The 27,040-nt window shown below is 42.1% G+C and overlaps 1 protein-coding gene across 9 annotated transcripts in view; it reads left to right on the plus strand.

Moving 5' to 3' along the window:
* DOCK10 (dedicator of cytokinesis 10) overlaps positions 1-27,040 on the plus strand; it is a 1,740,483-nt gene that overhangs the window by 1,632,954 nt on the left and 80,489 nt on the right. For all 9 annotated transcript variants that reach the window (XM_086943899.1, XM_086943900.1, XM_086943901.1 and 6 more), the window contains one exon: positions 25,483-25,629. In XM_086943899.1, coding sequence (XP_086800025.1) covers positions 25,483-25,629 — 147 coding nt within the window. The remainder of the gene's footprint in view (positions 1-25,482; positions 25,630-27,040) is intronic.

Consider the following 27,040-nt stretch of genomic DNA (forward strand, 5'->3'; position numbering starts at 1 on the left):
GTGCTAGACTCTGGTGCATCCTTAAACTACATTCCAGTTACCGAATACGAAAGGATGAGTCCACGACCTCCTCTGACATTCGCACCCGTGAGGGTTTTCACGTGGATGGCCAAGAAGCCACTTCCCTGCCTGGGGAAGTTCTCAACGACCCTTACACACGACAACACAACTATATCAGCGGTCATCCATGTTATCAAGGGCCCCGAAGCAGACTGTCTTTTGAGCCTACCAACCGCTGAACGGCTCCACCTGGTAGAAATTCTTTTCAAGGTCAGCGACAACCAAGATGTGACTTGCCAGTTTCCCGGATTGTTTCAGGGATTGGGCAAATTGAAAGACTGTCAGGTGCGATTGCATATCAATGAACAAGTCAGGCCCGTCGCCCAACACCCTCGACGGGTACCATTTCATCTACAGACTGCTGTTGAAGAAGAACTCCAGGACTTGTTAGCTGCAGACATCATCGAGCGCACTGATGGCCCGACCCCATGGGTATCACCAGTCGTTATCGTCCCAAAGAAGGGCACGGCCAACAAAGTCCGACTCTGTGTGGACATGCGCCTGCCCAACACTGCAATAGAAAGAGAACGACACCCGGGGCCACATTTGAGCGACATGATCGCAGCGCTTAATGGGGCCACTGTGTTTTCCAAGTTGGATTTGAATAAAGGGTACCTTCAATTGGAACTAGAAGTGGGGTCTAGATATATCACCACCTTTGCAACCCACCTGGGGTTGTTTAGATATAAAAGACTGAGCTTCGGAGTTTCCTCAGCGGCCGAAATATTTCAAGAAACAATTCGGCAAGTCATTCAAAACATTCCTAACACGCTCAACTATAGCGATGACATCCTTGTCTATGGTTCTGACGTCCGAGAACACGACATCGCACTCAATTGTGTCTGCCATGCCCTATTGGCGGCAAACCTGACTCTGAACAAAGAAAAATGCGAGTTTCACCAGGCCACGCTGAAGTTCTTTGGTCATATCTTTTCTGGAGCCGGCATGAAACCTGACCCTGACAAAATTGTGACCTTAAACAACACCAAGAGTCCCCAAGATGTCAGCGAACTCAGGTCGTTCCTTGGAATGGCCAGCTATTGTGCTCGTTATATTAGGGACTACGCGACGATCAGCCATCCCCTCCGCATGCTGACCAAACAGGGTCAGCCATTTGAATGGACTCCCCAGTGTGAGCAGGCATTCAAGGAAATCAAGAAAGCGGTGGAATCAGCGGACCACTTGTCATATTTCAACCCAAAGCGAAAGACTGAAATAACTGTAGATGCCAGCCCCGTGGGGCTTGGAGCGATCCTGGCACAATATGAGAATGATTCAGATCAACGCCGCATCATTGCCTACGCGAGTCGTAGTCTGACTGACCCGGAACGGGCCTACTCCCAGCCCGAAAAGGAGAGCCTAGCCGTAGTGTGGGCATGTGAACATTTTCATGTTTTCATTTATGGCAAACATTTCACTTTAATTACAGACCATCAAGCTCTCATCACCATTTATGGAAACCCAAGATCCAAGATGCCCCAGAGGATTGAAAGGTGGGGCCTACGGTTACAGGAATATTCTTTCACCATAATTCACAAACCAGGGAAGTCTGAAAATCCAGCGGACTACATGTCCCGGCACCCCCTTCCATCGCCAGCTTCCAAGTCCTCCATCGCAGAAGAGTACATTCATTTTGTAACAGACCAAGCTCTACCTCCAGCTATCCCTATGGAGACCATTCGAGAAAGTACAGCACAGGACGTCATCCTGCAGAAAGTCCTTCACAGAGTCCGCAACAATCGATGGAGACACGATCCTCAGGACGATAATGCCGACTCCTCGACCCAACGTGAAATGCAAGCCTTCCGGCACGTGAGTGGCGAGCTGTCGGTCACAACTGATGGCATACTGTTGCGAGACCAGAGGATTGTAATCCCCACTCAACTGAGACAAGGAGTGGTTGCTCTTGCACATGAAGGGCATCGGGGAATCGTGTCAACCAAACGAGCACTAAGGGAACGAGTGTGGTTTCCATTCCTCGATCAACTGGTGGAAGCCACCTTGAAGGATTGTCATCTCTGTCAACTCACTAGCAAGAGCGATCCTCCGGCACCATTACATATGACCACCCTGCCCAGTGGTGTGTGGCAAGAAATCGCCATAGATTTTTATGGACCGCTGTCATCGGGCAAATATGTACTGGCCATCATCGATGAGTATTCCAGATACCCCATTGCCTGCTTTGTGCCGTCCACGAACACTGCCAGTACTCTTAAAGTACTCGATGAAGTCTTTGCAACGTGGGGGGTTCCCAAGATAGTTAAATCAGACAATGGGCCCCCTTTCAACGGAAATGACTTTGCAGCTTTTGCGAAACACCTAGACTTTCATCACCGCAGGATTACACCCCTCTGGCCACAGGTAAATGGGACAATTGAGAGATTCATGGCCACACTCAAAAAGACCTTCCAACATGCTACCGCGGAAGGGAGGGACCTGCAAGCAGCACTCAATGAAGTCCTTCAAGCTTATCGTACAACTCCTCACGCAATGACTGGCCAATGCCCGGCGACCCTTATGCTGGGACGTCCCATGAGGAATCGCATTCCAACGTGGGATGGAGCCTTGGAAGCATCATCATCTGCGAAAGACCCGCGTGAAATAAGAGCAACTGATGAACGCAACAAAGGAAAAATGAAGGCCTACGCAGACCACCGGAGAAGAGCGAGGTTATCATCATTACAAGAAGGGGACCATGTTATCGTCAAGCAAGAGACGCAGAAAAAGACCGACTGTCCATTCAAGGACGAACCATTGGTGGTCACAAGAAGGAAAGGAACCATGGTGACCGCGGAGTCCGAGCAGCGGCGAGTCACGAGAAACATCTCGCACTTTAAGAAACTGCCACAAGATACCTCAAGGACCATGATGAGTGAAATGGACAATCCCAGAGCAGAAGAACTGCATTCAAATGATCATGAGAACATTGCTCCGATCATTGAGACACTGAGTACTAATAGTCCGAGAGCCAGGTCGCCACGACCTCATCGTGACGTACGTCCACCCAAGAGACTGATCGAGGAGATGGACTGAGAAGTCAGTATGTTTTGTTTGTTTTGTCACAAAGGGGGGAGATGTTGTGAAGTTAGCACACCAGTAGTTGGGAGTGGGAGGAGCTAGGGGGCCAGAGGAAGAGGAGGAGTGGACACAGGAAAGAGTTAGTTAGAGTAGGGACAGGGCATGAATAAGACGTGCTAAATAAAGTTCCAGTTTAGACAATCATAAGTGTCTGTGTTCATTGTAGCAGGATGCTACACTTAGGACATTCATCCCATAAATTTCCCATAGTGAGCTAATAGGCTTTGTTGTTGATAAGCTAAACTTTTTCAGAAGAATGCCAGCCTGCTGGCGGTGTTTTAAGACTGCAATGTCTAGTTGGCTAGTCCAACCCAAATCTCTCTGGAGTGTGACCCCCAGATAAGTGAAGGCGTCAACCTGCTCCAGCGGGGCGCCATTCATATACATCACTCCTCTGTAAGGTTTAGCAGGCCCATGTGGAATGCGGCCATTAAGGACCATAAACTTTGTTTTTGCCGTGTTTATTTCGAGACCTCTCTTCAGGCATAAAAGTTCATAGCGCTTTAAAGCGCGCTGGAGACCACTTGGCGTTTTTGACATAATCAATGTATCGTCGGCGAACATGAGGATCGGGACCCGCTCACCACACATAACCGGGGCATCAGTCGGGATCAGGGAGAGGAACTCAGCCACCCCGTTCACGAAGAGCGAGAACAAGGTCGGTGCCATAACACAACCTTGTCTCACTCCCCGCTCAACCGGGAAGGTTTCTGTTACCTCTCCCTGACGACCCCACTGGACCCGGGCAAACGTATCCTCATGTAGGCGGACGATTAGGCTCAACAGCTCAGGCGCTATCCCCAGCCCTGCAAGAACTTGCCACTGAATTTTTCGTGGAACAAGATCGACGGCCGCCCTTAGATCGACAAAGACGGCATACAGGGTGCCTTTCTCCAAAATCACTGTGCGCCAGTATAACATAATAAACCTGAAGACCTGGTCTATAGTGCTTGTTTTCGGGCGAAAGCCAGCCTGGAGGTGACTCAAGATGTTATCATCATCCATCCAGGACTGGATTTTGCCCAATACAAGCCTGCCCACAATCTTTTGGATCGAGTCGATCAGACTTAATGGTCTATAGTTAGCTGCTGACGACTTATCCCCTTTTTTATACACTGGCACTATCTCTGCACCTTTCCAAGATTGGGGTACCTCCATCCCTTGTGCTATGGCATTTGCCATATGCAGGATATATATCCTCCAACGGGCTCTGTTATTCAAGAATACGTCTGCGGGCACACAGTCCATGCCTGTAGCACGACCCTCATTTACTAGGTCTAGTGCCCTGTCCACTTCTCCTAGGGTGAAAGTGGCTTCTTTATAAAAGGCATGAGCAAACACCCCCTCATTACTATCAGCTGTACTGCACGCATATTGGGGGCTAAAGTACTTGACCCATGAGTTTTGGTCAACGTTGTTTTGGGGGCTCGCTCTATGCCCTCCCCAGCCCCATTTAAAAATATTCCCAAAAAATGTGGGGTTTTTAGACTCACATGCCATTTTAAGATCTTGCCACCAGTTACATTCCCATTCCTTCTTTGCTACATATTGCTTTTGTCTATAGTTTGTGCGGGCCAACTTTATTTTCCTTGGGTCTTTGCTCTTTAGGGCATGGCCTAATTCTCCTCTAGCCTGGCGGCACACCTGGCGGGAGCCTGCGCATGCGCATTCCTCACCAGGAATGCACATGCCCAGGCTCCCGCGCATGCGCAGTTCCAAGAAGACGACTAGCTGGATAAGGAAGATGACCGCACAATAAGGTAAGTTCTTTTTAAGTCTTATTTTATGCTAAAAGTAATTTAATATTGCGGGCGGGAGGCGGGTGGCCAACTTCCGAGTGTGTGCAGATTTGCCCCGTTTCTCCGCCTTCATTGCAAAAGTCGGAAGGGGCAAATCTCCGCACATTCCGTGGGCGGAACGGAGATGTCCGCCCACCCCTAATCTAAAGCCTACTTAGGGAAGGCTAGTATCCAAAGGGCACTGGTATGCAACAACACTAAATCAATCATTGTCCAGTCAGTACTTTTTCTTTAAAAAAAGAAATGCACTTTTATTACTCAAACACTACTAAATACTATACATTAATTGCACATATATAATATCAGGTATGTGGAAATACCATTTGTTACACCCTAAGAACTCATTACACCTCTAGCAGGACCCATATCCTATAACACGATACCAACATTTATACTTCATACATTATCACAATATAAGGGGGGTTATTATCAATAAGACAGACATACTGAGATTGTCAGGGTGCCAACACTTCAGCAACATCTTATTTTTCAGCATTGAATTCACTGGGGATAGTAACAACATTAAATACTTTTCATTATAATTTAAAACCTTACATTGGCAACTATCAACATTACAAATAAAACAAAGTGAGTAAATGTGTCACAAAGTCTCATGTATACATTTTTAATGGGCTTCTGCAGCTTTATGACCATCCAACAGGAGACCATGCATTTCAAAGTCCCTGTACAAAAGCATCAGGTCCGGGACTTTGCGTTGTGTCATTCTTACCAACTAGCATTTCGCCACCTGCACTCCAGCGCCTAATTAAACAGTGCTGTAGTTGTAGGTGGTGAAATGTCTGCAGGGTGAGAATGTGAATGGTGGCCGGGGGAGGGGGGGGGCATACAAAATGATAATAATAAAGGGGCAATAACCGGGGGGGCAAACACCAATATTGAGAGTGAGTCTATGTTTGCCTCGAGGTGAAATGTCTGCAAATCACAACACGGAAAGCCTTCCAGAGTCAGGAACTGACACCCCCCACCCCACACCCGAGACATATGGTGACTTTGGAGGCACTTTTCCCTGGGGTCGGCCGCGCTTCCTGCTTCCTGTAGTTAAACATCTTTCAGTGCTAGAGTTTTCAAAATGTAATAATGTGATTGGTTTTCAAAATGCATTTGGTATCTTAGTAGGTGAAATGCAATTTGTTTGAGTGAGGACTTATTTTGCCTCTCATTATTCGGAAATATTAGACATTAGGAACCTTACTGTAGTGATGAGCTCATTTTTATTCAAAAAGAGCGGGATATTTCATGGTCAGTTGTATAAATGTGGTCCAGTCAATAAGGTAAAGAAAAGCCAGATACAGCTGTACATCTCATGATAACGTTCTTTTCTCATGACTGCTTACTAGGGGGCATATTATCAAGGGATTTATCTCCGCTTTTTTGGCTTTAAAAGCCAAGAAAGCGGAGATAAAATTATCTCCCTATTACCTAGCGGTCGCTAACACCAGTTAGCGACAGCTAGTAGGAGATAGGGACCATATTGGGCCCCGCTTTGCATGTCAGAAAAATGTATCACTAATGACATGCAAAGTGGGCGTGCCAAGATGTTAGCGACTGGAAACAGTCGCTAATATCGCTATCTCCTATTACCAACTTTTGGAGATATTCGCGCTAAGAGCGAATATCTCCAAAAGCAAACACCTGCCCAGGAGCAGTTCTTAGCTATGTTATCCAACGGGAGGTGGATAACATGGCTAAAAAAATTAGCTCCGTAATGCCTGAATATCGCTGATTTTTCTGAGATATTCATGCATTATTGCCGATTTTTATCGCATTTGCGATAAACCTTGGTAATACCAAGGTTTATCTGCGATAAAAATCGCCGCAGTTGGGCGATAATTTTTTATCTCTAACCAAGCAATAGCGATAATTATCGCTATTGCTTGGTAATATGCCCCTAGGTTTCCTAAATTTCCCTGTATTTTGCATTTAGGCTCTTTCCCTATCTGTTCATATCATCCGAGGGCAGTTCTTACTGAGATTTATTTCTTGCCCCACTTCAATTCTCTTTTCTTCCTCTCTATGTGTATCTGTTCAAGTTCAGTGCTGTCTGTGGCTGTAGCTACAATTTGAATATCCTCTCCTGGTAATGTTTTTCTCTTGGTTCCAATTTTCTGTGGCATATCAACTGCAGTGTATGTCTTGGCTACGGATGGTTGCATCATTCCTGTGCCATTGGTCAAAGTTTCATTCACTTGGTAGAAGGAGGTGTCTGTGGGTTTGCAGAAGACCGATGTCTGGATTTATGACATGTGCTTCTATGCACTATTAATCCCAGACACTTCAACCTTCAAGAGAACATCTTAATTTAATTGGAACTAATTTGAATGTATATTGTTTACTTCTGTGTTGTTTATTGGTACTTAAGGGCAAAGTAAATAAGGAAAAGATAAGAACTCGTAAACGTGGCAATGTTCATCGGTTCATTGCAGAGCATCTTATTAAGAATGTCATTAAACCAACAGTGAATCTATTTAGGAGCTTGCTTTCAGACAGCTGCAGATGGGATAATTGAAATCTGTGAGAGTCTAAAAGCCAATATCCTTGCAGTGCAAGTATGGTAAACATCATGGCTGTCAACAATTGTGGCTGTCGAAAAGAGATGGGATTTCACCTTCCGACGTGTTGACGATAGAAAGCGTACCGCTAACTCTAGGGCAGGGTCGGCTCATCAACAGGAGCATCAGGACTCAGCCCTGCCACCTATTTTTCACCACATAATGCCCCAACCATTTGCCCACACTGCTAATTATTTCATTTAGCAGGGCTAATGAATACTCAACTTTTGTGTTTTCATTAACACTGGTAATGCACATGTCTGGCCTCTCCAGGCTCCTGATGACAGGGCGAAGAGGAGGAGTGGGGACCTGACGCACGATCGGTCTACAGGGTGCTGTATAAAAACAAGGCACTGTATAGGTGGATGTCTGGATTACGCATCTGTGATGGCATATTTAAGCTACCTCCTGTCAAATACAAACACAGTCATATTATTTAGCAGACATACTGCACATACCTCGACACAGCACATGATACCTGCTTAAATGGAGTTATCAATGGACACATTGTTGCATCTTTGTGAAAAATGAGGATTGAAGCAGAGCAGCAGGAGCAGGATCCCATGCACTGTCTCAGGTTCTCATAGGGCTGTGCATCCAATCCTGTCAAGAAGTTGGGAGAAGGGTTGAGGAGGGTCTTCCACTTTTTATTCCTACTGCTCAGTGTGGCTCCTCATTGGGAATCATGCATAACCAGTTATGATGTTCAGCACCAGATTCATGCCCTGCTTCTGTCATAGAGGAGTTGAAGGCAAAGGAAGAAAGGTAAGTAAAACAATCTACTATTGCTTGAATGTTTGTGATCAATTGAGTGAGAATAAGATTATGGGGCCAATTACGGTGGCTGCGAGACTGCCACCGACAGGCTGTCGGTGGCGGTCTCACAGCCATCGGAACCATTTTTACTGCCCGCCACATTAGAATGGTGGGCGGGGTGATGGGAGTCGGAAACACTGACCGCCACACATCCGATGTGCTCCTTGAGCCCACCGGTGCAGCGGAGGGCCTTGCAATCCCTGCACTGGTGGCGGTGCCTACCAGGCACCGCCATAGGTATTATGATGGCCCTCCCTGCCAGCCATTTCATGGCAGTTCACCCGCCATGGAAAAGCTAGCGGAAAGGGGCATTGGGGGCCCGTAGCGGGCCCCCTTCTTTCCTGGCCATTGATTTTGGGATTAGGAGAGCACCAATGGTGCCCCCCTACATATCCCTGCACCATGTGGCAGAAACTGCATGGTGCCTGCCAAGTAGTGCAGGGATATGTTCTCTGTCTATTTCTTATAATGCGGCATGTGCTGCAGCACCCGCCCCAGAGCAGGAGATAGGCCATGTGACTACCTTGGAGGCGTTCGCATCATAATGAGGTTGACGGGATCGCCGACAGCATGGGACAGTGGACGTGAGTCTGCCCACAATCCTAATCGGGCCACTAGTGAGGATGAGAGAGAGTGAGTGTGTGTGGTAATGTGTTTGTGAGTGCCAATAATAGTGAAAGTGAGTTTCAGTGAGAGAGCATGATTATGAATAGGTGGAAGTGAGTGTGAGGGGTGAGTGAAGGAGTGTGAATTAGAATGAGTGAGTGATGAAGAGTGTGTGAGTGGAATGTGAATGAGTCAGGTGGATAGCTATCAATAATGCAGAGGCTGCAGTTTGCTGCAGGGCCCTGAGGCCTTAAGGGCCTACTAAACCCGAATTATTAAAGCAGAGTATCTGTACACCAGGAGTTCACAGCAGAGTATGCTGTATAGCAGCAGTTGTGAGTGAGAATCAGTGAGCATGAAAGAGTGAGTATCTGTGGGTGTGTGAGAAAATCACGAGAAAATACTGGTTATGACATGCTGGGGTAATGTTTGACAAAAGTGTAATCCATGGTGTATCAACTACATAAATTCTGATACTGGCATATTTATGTAATTATTGGCAGAAGGGTGTAATCATTACAAAATGCTGGTATTGGCATACAAGTGGCACTTATTAACTTTCCTAACACCCAATGCATTTTTTTTAAATAGACTGCCCTCATTCTAACCACACTCCTCCTGTCATCAGGAATTCAGAGATCCCTCTGCACAGCCATCTTTTAATGGAAACACAAATGTTATGTTTTCATTGACACTGCTATGTAGAAATAAATAGCAGTGTGTGCAAAAGCCAGGAGCATTACGTGGTGGCCCACAGGTGACAGAATATAACCCAAATTCCCCCGTTGATGAGCCACCAATGATAATTAATCTTTTACAGCCCATGTTTTTTTAGCAAGCTTATGTGAAAAATACAGTTTTGTTCAGTTTAGTAATGTTTTATTAAAGAGAATACAAAAATACATCAGATGAGAAACATTGTAAACACTCCCAGGATTATAAGTACACAAAAAATATAATGGTGACTTTACAATTATACAATAAAAATAATAATGTGTAAATATATGAACTTTAAAGCACAATGGTTGATTTTGAAGATAAAAGCTGTTTAAAAACAACCAAGAGCAACTTAACAAATATAAAAATAGAGAGGAAAAAAAGACAGAAGAAAAGAAGAGGAGAATAGGTAGGTAGAAAAAAGAAATATATTAGAAAATAGGATGCTAGAGCAGAAATTGACAATATTCTAATAACAACAGCAACTTAATGATCTGGAAAAAGTTCATGGGGATGAAAATTGGTAATGTTCGATATGGAGTGAATAACTTGTCTAGATAAATAAGATGTGAGTCGCAACCATAACAAATCTCTATTAATTATTAAAGGTAAAAAGTGGCCCCCGCTCTATCCTGTCTGTGATGATGACAGAGCGAATTCCACCAGCAAATAAAATACATTGTTGTGGTGTCTTTGCAATTAGATGTGATAGCAAATTGAAAAAATGTTCCAACATTATTTTGCGATTGCCATATTGGAGCAGAGCTTCCTAAGAAAATATGTAGAATATTGAAAGGTATATCTGTAGACAAAATACTGCTGAGATTATCTCATATGAGTAACCAAAATGTTAGAACCAAAGGACATTCAAAAAAACATATGTAGAAGATCGCTTTTGTCATGAGGACATGACCAACACTTGGTATCCTTGGAAATTTTGAATTTATGGAGACACCTGGGAGTTAGGCTCAATCTATTGTAAAATTAATATAATGTTTGGGTTGTGCTTGCTGAGCGAGAAGTATTGTATTAATGGTTGAAGCTTTTATTCGATATGCAAGATATCTTGTAAGCGTACACAAAATACAGCAATTTACAAAACTAAAAAAAAAACATTATTTAAAAAGCAATATTAAATGCACATTTAAAAAAGATAAAAGGACATATAATGCCAGAATAAATTAGCTAAAAGTGAATTAAACCGCTATTGACAATCTCTTGCATCGGATCAACCAAAACTGTTTTAAAAATTTGGCTACGCCACAAACAATGGGGAGGGGGAAGTGTCCGTCATTAAGATGCGCAGGGCTACTAGATAACTATGTGTGCCCATATTGCGACAGAGGGGTTTAAGCCAAAAACTCCGGGGTTTAGCATAGTCCGGACATTCAAACAGGATGTGCGCAATGGACTCTATCCTAGTGGAACAACATGCACAAAAAGGGGACGTGTGAGCACCTGATTTCCACTTTGACACAAGAGCCCCAACTGGAAGGGAGCCCACTCTAAATTTAAAGTACAATGCTCGATCAACCGGAAGGGTAATTAGGTCCAGATAAGGATCGTAAACTACTGCATCTTTTACTGTTAAAAAGGCGGCTGTAGATTTACAATGTCCAGAGTTTGTAACTAACTGTTCCGCAACCCAATTCCAGTATAGTCTTTTCAGAGCCTCTTTTGGTGGAGCCGATCTTGATAACCAACAGTCCCCCAGTCCAAGTATTGTATATATTGGCCCACACTGATTTCCAGGCTTGAAAAGAAAATTCTTGGTGGAAATCAATTTCCCACTGTAGTTCTATAGTAGATTTAGCTATTGGAATAGAAGAAAAATTAAAAGTATTCTCTATGCAGGATGCTTTGGTTTGTGAGGAAAAATCCAGGGAAAATGAGGAAAGGTGCGTATGGGATATAGGAGTAGAAGGTTGAGAGAGAAATTAAAGAAGGAGGTCTTGAAGGCGATGATATTAAGTGACATAATGAGAAGATATCCCATATTTTTGTTAAATTTCATGAAATTATAGAAGTGAACCATGGGAAGGTACATGACCTATGGGTATTATTTCTTTACTCATCCCTTCTTTCCAAGAAATAACTCTATTTTTCCATTTCATATGCTTGTTGTACCAAATAGGAGTTTGTGCAAGAGTTTGTGAGGGGGAATTAGAATTAGTGAGTAGAGTTGTAGCAATGAAAATAGAAAGAGTAAGTATGGGTATAAAATACCAACACAATTAATATGCTTAGAGTTCAATATGAAGCCAGTATATTTGAACATGTCAGAAAGACAATATTTATTCAAGGGCAAAACCCCTGATTTTCCTATATTAAGTGTATATTCTGAAACTCCACAGTATTCATTCAAGAATGAGAAAAATTCAATAAGAGTAGTGACATATAATAAAATATCATCAACGGAAGCCATGAATTTTATCTACATAAGCTTGAAATGAAAACCTGAAAATGTTAGCGATCTATGAATCTTCTCCAAAAAGGGTTCTGAGGATAAAATAAATAAAGGGGGGATAATGGAAATCCTTGTCTAGTCTCTCTAAGAAGAGGAAAACAAGGAGACTGATCGTCATTATCCCAAATGGAGGTAGAATTTTCAGAGTATGAGGGCTAAAAGCATGCTATTTTAATGCTGCAAACATGAATTCTCAATTAATCCTATCAAAAGCTTTTTTCAGCATCAAGAGTTATGGCCGCTAAGGGAGAATTCAACTCGGAGGCCAGATATATGATATTGAGGAAAGTTCTAGAATTATCTGAGATTTAACGCGTCTTACAGCAGGAGAACCAAAAACATTTCCCTTACAATGTCTACATAGGGAAGCAATATCTTGTTCTTTAAGGTGCATTTCTTATAATGAAGCAATAGAGCAATTTACATTGAAAAAATAGACAACCATTCATAAACTTGCAGTATGCACAATACATAACCAAGAAGTAGGTGTAAAGTAGGATCTGATGGAAGAGATAATGGACAAGGCTGCACAAAGAAAATTAAACTGCATGAAAAGATATATGAAAGCAATTGAAGAGAAGGAAGAAAAGATGAGTATATAAAGGGAAAAGAAGAAAAAAGGGACAATGACGACTGTCCAATAGTAAATAAAGAGAAAAGATGACGAAAAGCCGCAAGACTTTAGTCATGTAATAGGCACCAAAAGGATAATAATGATGGAAAGGGGAGAGCAAAGATACAGAAGGCGTTCCGTATGAGAAGCACCAAGAAATAGAAAATATGATAAGAACAATCAAAAGAGGAACAATAAATGCTTCAAATAAGAAAAAGATATGAAGACCATTCCGACATAATATGAAAGGGAACTTACCAAACACCAAAGGGGATGATAATTGGTGAATAAAATGTTAACAGTGGAACAAAAAGACAATGAGGAACGCAATGTCTTGCTCCATGTAACAAAAGGAAACAGGGTACCTGTAAGGAAAAACAAAATTCAAGATTATGCATTATGCAAAAAATATTTTAAGATGTACTAAGTTACATATCTTGTCCATTGTATATATGAATTTCTTAAGCTCCACAGGGTCCTTGAAAGTTGTTAATTTGTCTTTGTAGGTAACCTAGAATTAACAAGCATGAATGAGTCCGTATCGAGGGTTCATAGATCTAAGCATATGTCTGAGACCCAAAAATGTCTTCTGTCTAATAACAGTGGCCCTGGAAACATCCTGACTAAAGAAAATCTTTTGACCAAACCAAAACATTTTAGTTCATTTATTTATTTAGGAAGTTTTATATAGCGCTGCTGGATCCAAGAGTATCAGAGCGCTTTACAAGGTAGGTAGACATATTAAGAAATAATAAACAATTTACAATGTGCAGAAAAAATTCACAAAAAGGTAAAACATTGAACTAAATGCTAGTGGGGGGCAGAGAAACAACGGGATAATAAGAGGGCTAAAAGGGAGTTGACATTAGGGAGAACAGTTGTTAAATCTGAAAATTGAAGAAAGGGAGCAATATTCCCTCTCAGTCTGTTAGAGTTTGAGGTACAGAGAGAACCAATCGGATGTGCATGTTGGATGTTGAGGTAAACAGAAGGTTGTAGGCCTACTATTTTTGGAATATGAAGCTTCAAAAAGTTGATCATATCAGGCCCTTTGGAACAGTCCGGTATGCCATAAATGGTCAAATGATTAGGTCAATTGCAATTTTCCAAGTCTTTCATTAACGTTTTCAATTGGGTTACCACCTTAGTTAGAAAGTCAACTCTAGCGACAGCATCCTGCGCGCCACTAACTCAATTAGACCATTTCTCCTCAATTCTTTCAAGTGCTTCACTTTTCTCCACCATAAATGGTCTAAAAATTCTGAGTTTGTCCATAATATCTTCCAATGTCAGAGGCAAAGGTGATATATTTGGAGAAGATGGATCTTCCTTAGCCTTTTTATTAGTATTTTCACCAGAGTCTTTGCGTCCATTAGCATTAGATAAGATTGTAACCATGTGATTTAGACCAATGCACTGCCTCCACTTTCTATAGTTTTAATAAGTAGCAAAAAAGATGTGACACTTTAAAATTGCTGCTGAACAAACACACAGATTGAATAATTAGGATCTAGAACTTGCAACAAGGCAGAAGGCAAGTGATGAAAGAATATTTTTTCAATCATGAGGATAAAACTACATGGAGAGTTTCAGGAACCACTGGAGGTAACTTTTTATTCAAACAAGGAAGGCAACCCAATGATGGCAAATACACATTCAGAGGTAAATGCTTGAAGACAAAAGTATGAAGCCATATAAAAAAGTAATTAACATACAAAATTCTTAGCACCATTGAGAAAAACATAATCAAACACTTATATATGTGGAGCCAAAAGAAGAAGAGTATGAATGTCAGATATATATGTCAAAAGAGACTAATTAATCCAATTTTGGTAATGGAGAAAAACACTCCCCTGTGAGAAGAGAAACATCCGGGAGCATTTCAAAATGGTGGCCACAATTAGATGTGTGATGTGAGCGGTGGGTGTAAAACTGTCATCTTACTAAATACTGTCAATTATTGTGGGTTCGGGGTGGTAGAGTATAGTCTTTTGACCCTCTCCCCTTCTATGTGCGAAGTGATCTTACTAAATAGACCATGTCAAGGTCTAAATACGTACCTCGGCTGCTCCCTGACCCTTCCGACACCATTTCAAGGAATTGGGAGGAGCGGAGAAGAGGAAAAGGTGTTTCTTCAAAACCAAAAGTTCCACAGTGCATCCAGAAAAAACGCTACCAAGTGGCCATCTTCCCCAATCCTCCCAAAATTACATTTTTAAATGCACTATTTGACTAATATTTTCTAAACCTTTTAGGGGAGAGGAACTTCTCAAATCCTTCTAAATTTAGTTGCTTTTGCTTTGTTTGCTTGCCTACTGGAATTACTGGAAGATATTACACACCACCACTTCCACCAAGCTCCAGCAGCCACCTCTTCGTGGGTTAGGAAAGTCAGGCCAACTACAAATTGCAACATGAGCATCCACTAAGAAATGAAGTAATGCTGTGAAAATAGGTAATTTATGGTCTAATTCAATTTCTTATAAGCCCAGGCTTGGAACTAGAGATTTGGGCACTTTCAGCAGCTAACATCTCCCAGAGGAAGTAAAAAGCTAATTAGTGTTCCTGGGGATCACATAAATTTCGTGGGCCTGGAACTACACTCGTTTTCCGCCTCATTAACACCATCGATGCTCATGACGAGCTGAGCTCGTCATGAGGCACGGCGCTCCGGTGCTCGCCATGAGCCGTCTAACGCTCACACAAGGGGATAATTCCCATGCTGTGCTGAGCGTTCCTTGGGAATGGGTGCAGCTGTGACGAGCTGAGCTCGTCATTGGCACCGGAGCGCCGTGCCTCATGACAAGCTGAGCTTGTCATGAGCATGGGGGCGCTGTGCGCGCCCCTCAGTACAGCGGGGGAATTACCCCCTGCAGCTAAGTGGTTAAAATTAAGTAGCCACCAGAAATCAGGGCTTTATTATTTTAGCCAAAATAATGGCAATTCGGGTTCTATTTTATTTATTAAGGGCCCGATGTAGGTAATTCTAAATTACCACTTCTAAAATACCGAATCATACCGATTCGGTATTTAAGAAGTGGTAAATTAGAATTGCAGCCCATAGGAATCAAAGGTCATTACCGAATCGGTAACTACCGATTCGGTAAATACCGATTTTTGAAAGGGTGCAGGGGGTGTCACTTTGACACCCTCTTGCACCCCAATTCCGGACTTGTGTGCCATGTGGCACACAGACATGCCCTAAGGGCATGTCTGTGTGTCACATTGCACAGTTGTGCATGCACAGATGTGCATGCACACCTGTATTCGGTATTTTACCACCCAATTGGATTGGGTGGTAAAATACCGATTCTTATAGCCCTGTGACACTCTGACATGTGCCAGCTACATCTGCATTTACAGAATCGGTATTTTACCGAGTCTGTATTTACAGATTCGGTAATTTTACCGAATCGGTAAATACAGAATCGGTAAAATACCGATTCTGTAAATGCATGCCCTACATCAGAAAACCTTAATACCGGTGGGAAACGGCCGAATTCGGCCGTTTCCGACCGGTATAAGGGCACCTACATCGGGCCCTAAATCACCTGCCAGAAAAGAAGTAGATACACTACTGATATCATTTAATGAATAATTGATGGATGAGAAGAATGTGTATAAGAGAACCCACGCACACCTTAACCATGAAAATGTAAAGGAGTTTTTGACATGCATGAATACACATGGGAAAGGAGAAAAACTTTCAATATTTTTATTACAATTTTGTCCCAATTTATCCTATAAGGCATGCATAGAAATAAATGCAGCCCCCTAGAAAAAAATAAATTATTTTTCGCTTGTCATAAGCACCACCCACATACTGAGTTTGACAGTTCCAGTCCTACAATCATCATATCTCTTATGTACAACAGATACCATTCTTCAAATACAAATCACTGGCATTGACAGACTTAAATGCTAGCACAGCATATAGCGGGCTCTGCACCAGCCCTGCCAGATTTTTAAAAAGGTGTCTAACAGTTTCCTAAATAATTTGTCTTTTAGCCTTTGCGCTTCTTCATATTTTCTAGTGCCTACTATTGATAACCAGTGTATATCTAATGCATGTACGCTGTACAGAAGAAGCCCAGTTATGATGACACATGCCTGATGGTGGGAGGTGTCAGACAACAGACTGACTCCACAGTGTATTATTAAACCAGCGCAATTTGGCCTGTGCTCAGTTGTTTTCACTTCTCATTTCAAGTCACATCCTGATGAAGTGAATTATGATCATTAATCCTGGAAAGCAATTGCATGAGTTATAGAGAGTGTCCACCACTTTATAGTTATGATTCAGCAGCAATTTACATGATAAAAAACGCATTTTTGAATTGAATATTACTTTGAGACTAATGGATATATTGGCACCAAATTTGGTATTGGCTTAGCATAGACAGCTAAGGCCCAGAATGCCATATGTGGAGTTTCAAGTCAATATGTTCAGATGATGTTAATGGGAGGTTTCCCATTTTAACTCCTTCAGGAATTTTGCCACAGTTGCAGCAAAAACTGTACAATTTATTTATACCAAACTTGATGTGAATGTAGTATTTTATGCAGGAAGCATGCCATTTGATGTACATCTATTCTTTAAGTTTTGAGATAGTAGTATTTAAAAAAAGGTGCCACTTTTGTAGATCTTAGTTGAAAAGGCATTTATGATTTGCTAATATCTTTAGCCCCATTTGAAGCATATTCATGAAACTTAGCATGTTAAGCTTCCTCTGGCATTTTCGAATCCGAGTAGATCCATCAAAGGAAGGCAAATAAAAAGTGTACATTTTCCAATATCTTTGACAATACATGATGAATCTGCACAATATGTTGCAGAAGTTTAGAAGAATTAGCTTTTATTTGATATGTCAAGTTTCGTTCCAAACAATTCTTCAAATTTGAAGGAGGGGGAAGCAACCATTCATTTGCTAATAACCTCTGTACTGTTTGATGAATCATCATGAAATGTGGCAGAAAGTAAATATGTTAGAATTAGTGCAGGTATGTCAGGTGTTGTGCAGATCCAAAATGGAGGGGCCAATTAAATGGTGGCCTAAAACATTTCTGATGTGCTAATTAATAACTTTGCTACAGTTTGATGGATCTCACTGAAATTTGGCAGAGCATTACCATGTGTAGTTTATTCTTGGTGCTCTCAGTTTCGCGTGGGTGGGCCAGGGGAAGCACATGTAAATGGGAAAAAAGTGCTAATTTGCTAATACATTTGGCAATACTTGATGAAACTGCACGAAAGTTAGCAGACATTTAAAAGGTTAACTTTTCTGTAGGCATGTCAATTTCTGATCAGATCAATCAAAGGGGAACCATGATAAATCAGAGGCAATAAAACTTTCCTTCACATAAATTTGTATATTTTTGAAGAGGCACTTCTCCTGCCAAGTATCTATTCAGCACTGCCTTTCGATCTGCGCAATGGGGATTTACTGAAGTCTGCCTGGCTGATGTGTGCAGTGGGGTCTGGCTGAGGGGGTGCCTGGCAGAACCTGCCATAGGCAGCCAACCCCGCTTCACATCACATGAGTTTTGGCCTGGCGTTGCAAGGATTTGTCATGGAACCTGACCTTTGACTAGGCTCTACCCACGGAAGACACACAACCCCACTCTGTATGCCTACTGCAGTGTACTGTTGGGGCTGTCTGCACCTCCCGTCATTCAGCAGGACCCTTCAGAGATGTCTAATTATACAGGGGTCTGCAACATAGACACCTAGAATATCCCCAGAGTCGGCACAATGTGCCCAAACAGGTTTGTAGACCTAGGGTGCCATTTTGGATGTTAATGGTTCAAATAACTGTATTGGGGGTCTGCAGCCAGGAACCAGCTAACATGGCACTCACAGACCCCCAAGCAGGAGTTTAGATGTTAGATTGAAATTCTGTTGGGGAGCTGAATCTATGACCTCCTTGGCCAAAGGTCTCCATCATTATCACCACCCTTTAGGCGAGCTGGGATCTGGGGGATCAAAGGAGGGAAGGCACAAGGAGCTGCTGGGGCCCTTCTACTACCAGGGCATGCACCCTAATGCCTCCACCACCTGAATGTTTGAGCAAATATTTCTCTTCTGGGTAAGCAAATACATCCAGAAATGAACTTCCAAACCTATGGCATGCCTCCTAGGAAATCTGTGGAGTGACTAGGGAGATGGAAAACCCTGCTTGAGGAGTGTGTCTAAATTCTCTTGTTTCCCTTCACATACGAAACTTTCAATGAAAGTAGATGTGTTTCTGCTCCATCGTTCACCTGAGCTGCCAGCATCGTTAGAGATGGCCACTAGGCATCTCAAAATAGTCATGTTAATTTATGACAGACATGACCACCATGGAGTCCAACCTGAAGAGAACATGATGATTTTGAATCTGTGGAGGAAAACTGTCCTAGCTGTAAATACTGTCATTAGTTTCAAACAGTTGGAAGATCTTTGACTGTGTTCCAGCGTGCCTAAGTCAGCACATCTTGAAGTCTTGAAACAGCTTTCCAGTGTGCTAGAAGGTGGTTCAGTAATGGGTACCAATGCAGACTCACCCATGGTGCTATAAAAATGCATAAAGTAATTTGCCTCTGTGCTTTCAATGACATCCTTACTGGAGCCACCTATTTTCCGAAAGCTCCCCCAACAGAGCTAATATTTTATGTTGTGTTTAGCCTACCCAAATCATCTCACCCTGCTTTTACTGGCTTTGAAGCGACAGATGAGTCATGGGAGAGCCATTGACAACATGTTTGTACCTGTCTGAGACCCCGTTCTGTGTCACACCTGATGTTGTGCTACCCACTGCCACAACCCTCTGCATTTAACATGCCTGCCTCTCCTTAATTTTTTCCAAAAGAATTGTCCTGTCAACCATCCACACCACCCCCTCATTAATCAACCCCTCACCAAAATATATATAATATTAAAGAAAAAACCAAAGGTAAAGGATAAGTTAAAGTTAGGAAAACTTTATTTATTCTATCTATACAAACCCAACTTAAACGACATTTACATTAGAAATTCTAAAGTTAATGTGATATAGCTTATAATATATAGTTACAACTTACATTCATAATGTGCGCACCACTTTCAAATTTCTGTACCTTAATTCTTTAAATACAAACCAAGTTTAAAATACACAAAGTTTATAGCTTGTAAAGGTATACTTATACCTTTAGTTTATGATTTGAGCAACACCTTAAAATAATTATAATTTACGCACCTTCATAGACACTGTATTCAAATTGATAGGGCCACTACATTGACTATAACTTGTGCCTTCTCCATGTACGGTTTATACCCTTTTATATTATATTGCTTATAAAATTTCAAATAATAGCATTTACAATAACACTTATTAGATCGCAAATCACATAATTTGTGAGAAAACAGTGCATGGTGGCGTGACGAGTTATAGTTTGGATCATTGTATGGTGGTGTAGAGTGAGGTAAAGTCTCGTACTCCGGAGTAGAGTGGAGTAAAGTTGAGTACAGCATCATAACATAGTGTGTAGTAAAGTATAATAAAGTGTATTGGCATTTCATACGGTAGAGTGGCGTGGAATGGATTAGAGTGGAGTGGTGTAAGAGAGTCAAGGAAATTCTCATAAATTGGAGTAGTGTCTCATACTGTACAGTGGAGTGCTGTGTCATAGAGTGTTGAAACATCTTGTAGAGTGATGTACAATGGAGTGTGCAGGCATAGACTGGATTACAGAGTTGGACAGTGGATAGAGTGGAGTAGAATGTTGTAGAGTGGCATAGAGTTTTTTAGAGTGGAGTTATATAGAGTTGAGGAGAATGTCGTAGAGTGGAGTGGCATACATTTGAGTGGCATACACTGGAGTGGCGCAAGGTGGAGTAGCATACAGTGTGGTGGCATACCATGATATAGCATAGATTGAAGTGGTGTAGAGTGCAATGGCATACCGTTGTATAGCATAGAGTGGAGTGGCATGTAGTGGAGTAGAGTAGAGTGAAGTGGTGTACTGTGGAGTGATAGAGACTGGAATGGCGTACAGTAGAATGGGGTAGAGTGCAAATAGCATGCAGTGGAGTGGCATAGAGTGAGTGTTGTATATTGAAATACCATAGAATGGAGTGGGGTAGAGTGGAATGATATGCATTGGAGTAGCATAAAGGGGAGTAGTGTACAGTGAAGTGGCATACAGCGGAATAGTGTACAGTGAAGTGGCATGCAGTGGAACAGAATGCAGTTGAATTGCTGTAGAGTGAAGTGACATACAGTGGAATGTCATAGAGTGGACTAACGTATAGTGGAGGGGTGTACAGTAGAGTGGGGTACAGTGGAGTGGCGTAGACTGGAGTGCCGTAGAGTGGAGTAGCATAGTGTGGAGTGGCATACAGTGGAAAAGCTTTGATGGAGTGGCGTAGAGTGCAGTGGCATAAAGTGGTAGAGAATAGAGTAGAGTTACGTACAGTAGAGTGGAGTGCCATAGACCGAAGTGGCATAGAGTGGAATTGGGAAGAGTGGTATAGCAATCAGTGGAGTAGCATAGAGTGAATGGTGTTTATTGGAGTAGCATAGAATGGAGTGGCATAGAGTGAAGTGGCATAAACTGGAGTGGCGTAGATTGGAGTACCGTACTGTGGAGTGGTATATAGTGGAATAGTGTACAGTAGAGTGGGAAACCATGTTATGGTATACAGTGGAATAGTCGTAGAGTGAAGTGGCATACAGTGGAATGGCATAGAGTGGAATATCATATAATGAAGTAGCCTACAGTAGAGTAGCCTACTGTGGAGTGATAAAGACTGGAGTGACCTACAGGGGAGTCGGATAGAGTTGAGAGCCGTACATTGCAGTGGGGTAGAGGGGAGTAGTGTAGATTGGAATAGTGTATGTGTAGTGAATTAACGTCGAGTAGGGTAGGGAGGAGTGGCTTAGAGTAGAGTGGCGTATGAATATAGGTGACATTTGGCAGAATTGTAGATTATGGTGTGCAGAGTAACTTAAAGCAGTGAATTGTGTTGTCTTGCATTTCTCCAGATTTACCAAGCAATGCAGGGCCAAGCATGGTGGCCATACATTGCTTTGTAAATTTGACTAAGTACTGTGCTGCCCATGCAACACCATGCATGAGACAAGGGTAGCACAATGCTATAATATGGCTAGGCCTTATTTATCAATTGGACCATGGTATATTGTGGTAGCCCAGTGGTATAAGGTGGTACATAGCGATGACAAGGCAGATATGTTTTCAATATCAAAAGGCAGCCATATTGTTTTTCCTACGGTTTGGCTGTGTTCTGGGTTAGGACTTTTGATATGAGTAAGTAGAAGTTTTTATTATTGTTCCCTACCTATTGTCACTTCATTAAAGTGGTATTAGACAGGTAATTTTATTGATATATGCTTTTTACATATTTTAAAATAGGTTTATGAAGTACCATGCAAGTACCTAACAGGTATTATCACATTTAACTTTTTTTACGTAAGTTGCACTGTATTTTTTAGGTATTTCTGTGATATTATGTACAATTTTTTCTTACAGCATTGAACATGTAAAAACATGTAGATACGCTGTACTACACTTAATTTGTAAAATATAGTGTACTACCATGTTTTTTTAATCATTTTTAGGTATCGTAGCACTTCCTCTGTAGTATTGTGGTACCCCAAAAAAATTACAAAATGTATAGACACATAACTGTTTTTCCCTACCTTTTAGTACTTTACTGAAGTGGTAATAGGTACGGAAAAAATACAAAACTTAATACTTACCTACCTCTAAGCTTGTAACCCAGAACACAGTCAAAATGTGATTAAAGCAGCATGTCTGCATTTAACTTTTGTGAAGGCAGTCATTAGCTAATTTCAAAATGTCTAGTCATCGCCATATACTGCAGTAGTTTTGCAAACTTTTGCGAATCTAAAGTTACAACTGATATCATCAAGTTTAAATGCCTTATAAGTGTAAAAATACTTACCCTACTAACCTCTACCACCCAAAAGGCTCATCTGAACACCATAATCTACAATCTTGGCAAATTTCATCCAAATCCGGTCCAGCCATTTGGCCACTGCATGCAACAAAAGATGTTTGTGGAAAATTTATGGTAGTAAAAACGCGTTTTGGGACCACCCCTATTTTCTTTGCACCCTCTTGACCAATTACCGTGAAACTTTGCATCCTCTACTGATGTAGAAAAAACAATTGTTCTTGAAAGATTTGTGGAGAATCGTCAAATGGACACAAAGTTATTAAGAAATCAGAGGAATTCCTATCACTGGCAACCCTAACTATAACTACAGAGATGCTACCACCACTCTGTAATATATAAATATATAAAAAATAATACCTTATTTATTGCCAGTCTGTGCCTTCCTACCCTCTCTCAATCCAAAGCTGTGTCCACTGCTCTTCATCTGTGTGCAGTGTGCCGCAGCTAGACAGACAAGCTTTCTGAAAACCTGATCAGGTTAGGATGGAATTATTTTATGACGGATAAACAGTGGGAAAAACCTGTATTTCCCACATTTGCTGTGTCATAGCTGTTGGAAACCAGGTTTAAAACCTAGTACACTTGCTACTGGCTCTCAATGAGAATCATACATTTCATAAAGAATTATAGCTGGCTAATTGTGTTGAAAAATTAGGAAGCTTTTACCCGAGGTGAAAAATACCCTTTATTCACCTTTTAATCATCTATCCTTTTGTGTTCTATATATGGACACCCACATCATCTGCCTCTGCTCTCAACATATGCCAAAGGACAGAAAGCAACAAATACAAAGTAAATTAGCCTACTGACATATACCACACTCAAAGTATAGCCTCCTACTCCCTCATTGAAAAATAAATGCCTGAGCTCCTGCCACCACCATCTAAAAGCCGGCCACCCCATCCAAAACAAATCACACCTGCCCTCCTGCCAAACACCGCCACCAACCTCTGTGCCATCATAGTTCTGAAAATTGCTTTGCAGACAATATATGATTCTGTCTGACAGGGGCGGCTCTAGGCTCATGGCAGCCCTGGGCAGGGAGCGTAGGTAGGGAGCCCAGAAGAGGGGGTCTGGGCAGGGCAGAGCCCCCCCCTCCCGGAGCTCAGGAGGGGGGGTCAGGGTGTTAGGAAGTGGAACAGAGTTAGAGGCCACCAAATCCCTGCCAGGGGCTGCCAAATCCCTTCCAGGGGCCGCAGCGCAAATAGGTATCCATCCTCAGAGGATTATTATACCAAGGATATATATTGGCGTGGAGGCCCCTGGCGTTTGGTGGCCCTGTGCAGGTGCACAGCTTGCACATGCCTAAGGCCGCCCCTGCGTCTGATTAATTATTAAGGTAGAGTAAGTAACATTTGCCTGCAGTGGGGACAGGTAGAAAAGGTAACTCTGAGCTCCAGATAAAAAAGTCCCATGGTTCTCAAAATGGAAACCAGTCCTGAGCAACCAAATACTAGCCAGTGGAGCAGAATTTTCTCATCTTGGTATGGCGCATAGTAAGTGGAGGGGCGCAAAGTCATGTCGGTTTTCTTAAATCCAAAATTCTCACCAAACTCCCAAAACTATGCAAACAAATTATTGGTCACAAAGGGTGATCCAGCATGTAAATCTCGACTTTTTTGAAAATGTATAACGCATGTGTTATTTGTTTTTAGTAACTCAGGAGGAAAACCTAAGAAATGTACGTACTCATATACAAAGTGTGCATGGGCTACAGGTGCAACACTAGAACAATTCTAAGCAAGCAATGTAGTGCTTTCAAGGTACTGATGAAACATGTTGTCAGAGTACTCACAACAAGAGCTAAGCGAAAAATGTACTTACTAACAAAATGCTTGCGAGTCAGCTGCAGCAACTGACACTGATGAGAGAGGTGAAAGTGTGTAGTGGTAGGAGAAGTAGCAAATTACAGGAGCAATGGGTAGTCCAAAAACTCCACAAGACTATGCTAGTTTGTAAAAATAAAGCTTCAGAAAGCCCTAAGAGTAATATCCAGAGTAAATAAATGAAAACACCTTGCCTGTGGCAACTTTTATATTCTTGGTGACTTAGATCCCAATTGACTTCTTTTGCTGTCGGGCCATTTTCCACCTGGACAACGGAGTAAAATATTCTATTGCCCTGGCGGAGAACCCAACTGCCACATTTAGAAATGCCGTCAGGGTATGACGGGCATTTCTAGCATTCACAGGAACCGCCATTAAAGAGGTTCCTGTGAATCCATTGGAACTTTGTCCTGCGGTTCCATCAAACATGATGGAGCCATACTGCACAGTTTTCAAAGTTTTTTTTTATTTTCCACTACAAAAACCTAAAGTGGGATTTTTTATTTTTCGGAAAAAAAAACAATGGCCCCCTTGCCATCGGAGTCAGCTCTCATAGCAAGTTAGGATTTTTTTATTTTACGGCCCCTTACCATCAGGGGTTGCCTGGTGATGACGGGCAATGAAAAACAGTTGTATGTCCACCCATCCTAATTAGACAAACAGACATATAGCCAATTCTCTGACGGCCCTTAATCTGTTGGACTGTTGGAGAGGTTTTGTCACTGCAAAGATGAAGGAGCCTCCATCGTGGTCTAACTATTGTCCGCCCACTTTTAAATTTGGCAGGTGAACCATCATGTTGGTGGTAGGCACACTTAGTCGTCATTGCGACTGGAATATTGTTACTGCCAACATTTAAATTGGGCCCTATGTTCCCACATACAGAGCAACCTATAACCTATAGGGTAATCATCAATTCTTTTGTCGGTATCAATTTCTATCATGATCTCATTTTCTGTGTGTCTTTTACAGGGCTTCTTTGAGGAAGAGGAGGGGAAAGAATACATCTACAAAGAACCCAAGTTGACAGCCTTGTCTGAAATATCTCAGAGATTGCTGAAGCTGTATGCTGATAAGTTTGGAGCAGACAATGTAAAGATAATCCAAGATTCAAACAAGGTATGAAATAAAGAGTTTTTGCTCAATGCAGCTGGTTGCTATGTGAATGCAAAGTAAAAAATGTACCATCATTTTTATTTTCTTAAAAATGAGTCTGAAGCAGTCTTTTAGTCTTGTAGTGCAAAAATGAAGGGGCATATTTACAAGCCCCTTGCGCCACTGGAGCGTCATTTTTTTTATGCTTGAGTGGCACACAGTGCAGGCCCATATCTACAAGCCAAAGCAAAGCCACCCTGCATGGCTTTTGATGGCCTTGTAGATAAGGTGCAAGGCCACTCAGCGCAAATCCATGTGTTGCCTTCCATTACCGCAGGGAGGCATGCCATGGGCGTTGCTCTGGGTGTTCCCATGCAACACCCATGGATTTTGACACTGCTCCAGATTTACAACCTGCATATATCTGGGGCAGCGCCAAAATCTTGCACCTCCCCACAGCAAACATAACGAGGAGAAATGTTAACATTTCTCCTCTTTCCATGTGCGCTGCATTCTGCAACACACATAGAACGAGGAAAATGCCACCCGTGATTATTTTTGTGCAAGAAGATGCCCCTTCCTGCACAAACACAATCATGTAAACAGCACAGACACCCTTGCAACAGGGTGAAAGGGTGCCTGCGTTGGCACACAACTGCACTTTTTGCGCCGGCTGAAAGGACAGGAATGCACTGTATCTTGTAAATACAGTGCATTTCTGTCCTTTCGAATTGGCGGAGGGCAGTGCAGCAAAATTACTTGTGGCACTGCCCCATGCCAATTCTTTCTAAATATTTCCCTAAGTTTGCAAAAGCTGCTGTACCAACTTATGTAATAGTAGGGAATACACATTCCCTGGAACGCAAGAACCATCACCTACCCTGCCTGCAGAAATTGTGAAGTGATTGCTCACCAGAATAAATGCTTAGCCAAAAGCAATGACTGCATTATTTCTCAATGTGAACTGCCTCTTTTTATCTAAAAAAAACCAAGTAGAATTGTAAACATTGGGCAGAATCAAAAGTCAGATTTGCTTTGGACTCTGTGAAATGAACAGTCAAAGACAGGTCTATCGCAGATATTCCACAACCAAAGACATATTTTCTCTGTATCTGTAGGTCATAATATCAAGTAAGAAGTATTATCCTACCATAAAATCATAGGCAAAATATTGAGTACCTAAATATCAAGGAGATAAGTGGCTCTGCAGTATATATTTACTATTCTTAGCTCCACATCTATGTACCTTGAAGATATATGCATTGCCAGGGTATGTATGTGTGGGGTTAAGCATAGTTAACCTCTAGCTTCTTATATATACTTATCTTGTTATTATTTTGGTCCTTGGTATTTGTTCTACACCATTCTGGCAGGACAATATTTCCTACTCTATGTTCTGTGCCTCCACTTGCCCTGCTGGGGCTCTTCACTGTGG

Source organism: Lissotriton vulgaris, chromosome 11, assembly GCF_964263255.1.
Source record: "Lissotriton vulgaris chromosome 11, aLisVul1.2, whole genome shotgun sequence".
NCBI lineage: Eukaryota > Metazoa > Chordata > Amphibia > Caudata > Salamandridae > Lissotriton > Lissotriton vulgaris.